The sequence below is a fragment of the Heterodontus francisci genome, chromosome 1 (assembly GCF_036365525.1).
Source record: "Heterodontus francisci isolate sHetFra1 chromosome 1, sHetFra1.hap1, whole genome shotgun sequence".
NCBI lineage: Eukaryota > Metazoa > Chordata > Chondrichthyes > Heterodontiformes > Heterodontidae > Heterodontus > Heterodontus francisci.
The window spans coordinates 75,557,307-75,563,306 of record NC_090371.1 but is presented as its reverse complement, the minus strand read 5'-3'; the positions used below and the strand labels follow the sequence as shown (position 1 = coordinate 75,563,306).

General features: G+C 39.6%; 1 protein-coding gene across 10 annotated transcripts in view; it reads right to left on the bottom strand.

The window, feature by feature from the left end:
* Positions 1-247: 247 nt before the first annotated feature.
* The window catches only part of pdzd2 (PDZ domain containing 2), a 632,977-nt gene continuing 627,224 nt past the window's right edge, over positions 248-6,000 (bottom strand). For all 10 annotated transcript variants that reach the window (XM_068032021.1, XM_068032011.1, XM_068032069.1 and 7 more), the window contains one exon: positions 248-5,236. In XM_068032021.1, coding sequence (XP_067888122.1) covers positions 5,073-5,236 — 164 coding nt within the window. In that variant the 3' untranslated portion in view covers positions 248-5,072. The remainder of the gene's footprint in view (positions 5,237-6,000) is intronic.

The window sequence follows — 6,000 nt, the reverse complement described above, 5'->3', positions numbered from 1 at the left end:
TCCAGGCACAGACTCAGTTAAATAAGAGTTTCATAGAATGATAGATATTACAGCACAGGAGGAAGCTATTTAACCCACCAAGACATTTAAAAAAAACTCATAAGACACTATGGCTGGTGGAACGCAAGCCTCAAGGAGAATCCATGAGGCTGGAGGAGAAAACAGGTACTGGACACCAAATGATTCAGTGAATAAAAATATCCTGTTAAAAATAAAAGCACGTACATTGAGGAATGACCACAATATATGATTAGGATGCATTTTTATTTCATAAAATAGTGTTTTGAATCAATATAAAACCTTGTTTACAGATTTTCCAGCTTTAAATAATGAGTGCAAAACCACTTTTAAAAATATACAGTCCATCTTGTAGTATTGCACTCTTTTATTCCCCTATATTTCTTGAAGGCATGTAAGACAACTGTTGACAAAGCAGTCATATTCTTACACAAATAAAAATATTTTTACAACAGTATTTTACAGTTTGTGCACCAAAATGTTTCTTTTCGAAACATAAGCAGGTTGGTCTAAAATTCTAAATTCATTAGATGTTAACTTTAAATGATTTATTCATCGATAATTCGGTACTTTTGCAGAGTTAAAATGGAATCACTAAGAAGTGCAGAGTTTTAATTTGTGCAAGTTGTAATAATGCTAGAATATGCTAGTTTTACAGAACTGTTTGTAATTCCAATGACTATCTTTACATTACAACTAATAATGTTTTCAAGAAAGTGAGTGACCAAACAGATGCTGGCAATTTGAACTCAAACAAAACAATATAGATAAATAGGGATGGGATGGAGGTTTGAGGCTGTGAATGTTTTTATTTGTCATACACTGTGAAATTTGGTGTTCACCTGTTGATGTCTATATTATGTTTTCCAAATGCAGACAAATGACCTATTGACTAGCTTCAATATTACAGTCGCAGGATTTCTAGGATCACTAGAATCGCTGTGCAATTTAAACAGAAGTGGGATTTATACATTCGGGGATTTCTGACGTGAGTGAAAAGTAATTTCAGTCACTATGGTCCAGACACTTGCTTTTGTAAACATCCTCTCCGCCACAAACATTGAAAACATTATATTGAGGAATTCTTGAAATAATTTGGGCAGAGAGGCAGATTCTGATTAATGTATTGTCCATACATCAGCTGTTTGAAACAATCCATTCCAAACAGGGGATTTTCAAAGCAACAAGGTACACCAGGGCAAACAGAACAAATCGGTCTGGAACCTCGATGCCCTTTGACTCAGACATCCAAGGTAATGAGTTTGTATGAGATTCCAGACAGAAATTTCAGAAAAGTGCAACTATTTAATCTGTACAATGATTTATTTTAACATAATGTAATTTAAAAGGAAACTAATTTTAATTAGTTTCTAATATGTGCCTTGATTCATAACAATACACATGTCACCTCATCTGATCTTTCTTCTCAACCTTTACTAAATCTAGTTTCTTCATTCTTGGGTGCAGTCCATTCAGTGTCTGCATTCGGGTTGAAATAGATCAAAATAATAGTTTTAAACCATGTTTAGCTTCATTCCTTCCTGTGAAAGCTAACTTGAAAAGAAATAAGCCTTGAATGAGTTCAGCTATTTATTTTTTTAGAAGCTCAGCTTACTCGTATTTTTAATCCTGCTTTTAAGTGATGTATCTTTATCCTTTGTAAACGTACTCAGATGTATTGCTGCACGTGAGCGGCAATTACAATTTGTAATTAATAACCATATTAGGAATAGCAGTGGGCCATTGAACCCCATTTAGATCAGGGCTGATGCGTACCTCAATTCCATTTAGAGAAGATTTTGATAAGTTCAGTGGGAGATCAGCAGAAATGGCGGAAACAATTGGAAGAACACCTGCAGAAATCCCAGGTGGTTATATTTTTTAATTGTTTTGGATTGGCATTTTCTCATTGCTAAGCTCTAGAATCTGTGACCTAAACACTACCACCTCTTCTCCTCCTTGTTGGGCCAAGTGACCTCCTTCAGTGCTGTATGATTCTAAGATTTAGCACTTACTGAAAAGAAGGAAATACATTTGTAATTTTCATATCAATCTTTTTCAATAATACATTAAAAATATAATGTATATGGCAATATTAGGGCAAATGGCCAAAAGATTGGTCAAAGAGGTAGGTTTTAAAGAAGGAAAGAGAGGTAGACGGGTAGAGAGGTGTACAGAGGGAATTCCAGAGCTTAGGGCCTAGGCAGCTGAAGACACGGCCACCAATACTGAAGCAATTAAAATTAGGGATGCTGAAGAAGTCAGAATTAGATCACAGGTAACTTGGAGGGATGTAGAACTGGAGGCGATTACAGAGATAAGGTGGGGTGAGGCCATGGACGGATCTGAAAGAATTTTAAAATCAAGACATTGCTTGACCAGGCGCCAATGTAGATCAGCGAGCACAGCAATTTGCAGATGATAAATAAATAAATAAAGTTGCAGGGCTGCAGAAATAGAGTTGGGGAATGGGACTGACTGGATTGCTTTACAGAGAGACGGCATGGACTCGATGGGCCGAATAGCCACATTCTGTGCTGTAATAACTCTATTTTAAGATGCTCCTTAAAACATCTTTGACCAGGCTTTTGGTAACCTGCCCTAATATCCCTGACAATTTTGTCTGATAACATTCCTGTGAAGCACTTTGGGACGTTACTATGTTACAGGCGTGACACAATTCAAGTTATTTCTGTCTTCTTACTGAATACACCTACAGAATAGTTTGACATCCCTACATAAGACCATTGTGGGAGCTCCATTACCATAAGACCTGCAGCAGTTCAAAAAGATCTATTAGGGTAACAAAGGGTGGGCATTAAATGTGGCCTTACCAGTGCTGTTCACATTCCCAAAAGAAATTAAATATCTTTGTTATCTTTAGAATAGGAATTATAGTTCCCTTGACAGAAAGATTTGCGATGACAAAGGATGTGGTAATTATGCCACCTATAGGGAAACAATCTAGTTGCATGGCCCCAGGTGCAGAGAAAATTATATTAAATTGGCTGTTAACGTTGAAGGGCTGGCTGCTTGTGAATTCCTTTAGATCCACTAGTTGTGCAATTGACTCACTAATGACATGAAATTGTACACGTGGCATTAGTTACGAATGATTATGCTTTCATATGAGATTCCTATTCTACTATTTTAGTGGAGGCATTAACCTATTTATTTTAATGCCTTGTGTATCATATGCTAATAATAACATACAGCATAGTTTCACCCCATAACCTTTTTATGCCTTTCTACTTTCTTACCCTACAGGCAGTTTGGAATTACTGATGTTGCTTCAGTCAGGTAGCTTGCACAATTCAGACTGTTTGTTTCTTCACAACCAGCTCTTGACGCTACACAGTGTGATTCGCCAGTTTGAAGTAGGATTCAGGGAAAGGTGGTTGTGTGACGTAATGTCAGTCCGAACTCCCTTTCACCAATGAAGCACCCCAGAATCCTTCCTCTCGATCTCTGATTTGAGAACCGCAGGATGAAAAGTGTAGCAAATTTAGGCAGATTGGAGTGATGCGCAACTTGGGGCCTCAGTGCTCATGACCTTGTGGTAAGGAGGAACAGCCTTTCCTGCTCAAAGACACTTGGGACAGCACCCAGGCATGATCGCAGCAGGGTCAACCAACTAATCACATTAACTGGACGTAAGCTGCTGACGTTATACTGCCTAACAGAATAAATGGATGGAAGATTGTGTGCATCTGGCATATCAATTTGCTTCCATCCCACCAAGTTCTTATGCCGGGGTCTTAAACAGGAAAACCTGCCCCACTGTACTTAAATACAGACACTGAACAACTGATTTTAATAAGGGGGGAACTAATATTATTTTAGAACAGATCCACATTATTTCTTTACATGGAGAGACGCTAATGAGGAAAGAGCCTGAGATTTGAAATGATTGCCGCTGGAAGGTGTTACCTTTCTTAGTGGATGAACAGGAGAACGTATGCTCCAAGATTTGGTTCTTACAATGATTGAGGAACAATGGGTTGCAGTGAGCCAAGTGGCTCCTGTAAGCTTTACATTTGCAACTGGTGGAAAGACAGTCCAGTGGGGTGTGGTGTATGTCATGCTATGGTCAAGAGGGTAGTGGTATGTTGCTCATTAGTAGTTCCTGGTACCTGCTGCCTATGTAACAAAGTCTCAAACTTGCACTTGGCTGATATTTAAAAATCAACTAGTATCTGTTATCCTTCAGGTGTGGGAAATAAGTAGAATCACATTTGGGGTTGAGAGGCCTAAAAAGTAATGTGCCGGCAATGAAAGATTGGAACCAATTCAACTATCTGTGGTGGACTCAGTACTCTGATTTGTCAGCCAAGCAGCTCTGCAGTATTCCAGGATACGGTTGGTCATTGACCAACCGGTCTGGCTCATTAATGGGATCTGGAAGGATGGATCTCGCATATAGGTTGCAATTCTGCCTTCTTAGTTCTAGGTGACTCCATATACCAATATCCTAACTGATAGGACGGTCCTGGTTGGATAAACAGCAGCAAGTTTCCCAGTGCTCTGTTAGTAAACTGCTTGGTTTTAGCTAGTTAAACTCCAGGGGCCCCTAAGCTTTGGATTCTTACCATTGTGCATTTAAGAATTGGGTCTCTATAGAGAGTATGTAGTTCATTTCAGGCAATGAATTTCTCAGTACCTTGATTTGGAAATTCTTAGGCATGGTAATAGGTTTGTGCAAGTGTCAGTGCTGAGCTGACCAAAACTAAGGATTATTTGAACATCATTTGAACTCCACTGTCTATTCTGGAATACAATTAAAGAATCTGAAAATGCTTTTTTCTCTCACCTTTTCTTATAACACTTAGAAAGCATATTTACTTGTACTGAAAAGGCCTCTGAATCCGGAAGATTCACAACTTGGCTCTAACCTACCTCGTTATTTCCGAACTCTCATTCCTTCAAGAAAAAAGTTGGTAGAGGTAATTTTGATGGGATTTGAGAAAACTGCCAGCAGCTCCTTGGGTTAACACTTTGCTTTGGCACAGTGATGTTATTGGGCATGCTCCAATACACCGATAAAATCTCAATCATTAAACTGTTTTAATTTTCCGAATCAGTAACTGGACAGGTCCTTCAGGGACAGACTTGATGATGTTCCAAGCATCATAGTGCATGAGGCCGTGCAGGAATCTGCCATTGATTGCGAGCAATTCATCCCCAACATCGATCATTCCAGACTGCTCGGCAGCACCACCTGCAGGTTACAACAGGTAAAATATAGTGTGAATAATGTCGTGAAATTTAGTGCCAGCGCAAGACTAAGCCTGAGTGGCCTCCTGCTGTTTCTATGAATATCTGTTTACTTTTAAGGGGCTTTAGCCTTTTTGCTGCAGAGGCAGAGTGGCCAGAAGAGGAACAAAAACTTGCATTGTGATATTACAGGAAATAACAGTGGCAATTTCACAATTGTACGCAGTGCTTTCATATGATAAAGTAAAATGATGTGACAATCTTGTCACATATCTGCCAAAAACCTTTATTTAAAATTCATTCTTAGGATGTGAGTGCCGCTGGCATTTATTGCCCATCCCTAATTGTCCTTGAGAGGGTGCTGATGAGCTGCCTTCTTGAAACACTGCAGTCCATGTGGTGTAGGTACACCCACAGTGCTGCTAAGGAGGAAGTTCCAGGATTTTGACCCAGCGACAGCAAAGGAATGCCGATATATTTCCAAGTCAGGATGATGTGTGGCTTGGAGGGGAACTTGCAGGTGGTGGTCTTCCTATGCATCTTCTGCTCTTGTGGTAAAGGTTGTGGGTTTGATAGGCGCTGTTGAAGGAGCCTGGGCTTGTTGCTGCAGTGTATCTTGTGGATGGTACACACTGCTGGCACTGTGCACTGGTGGTGGAGGTAGTGAATGTTTAAGGTGGTGGATGGTGCCGATCAAGTGTGCTACTTTGTCCTGGATTGTGTTGAGCTTCTTAAATGTTGTTGGAGCTGCACTCATCCAGGCAAGTG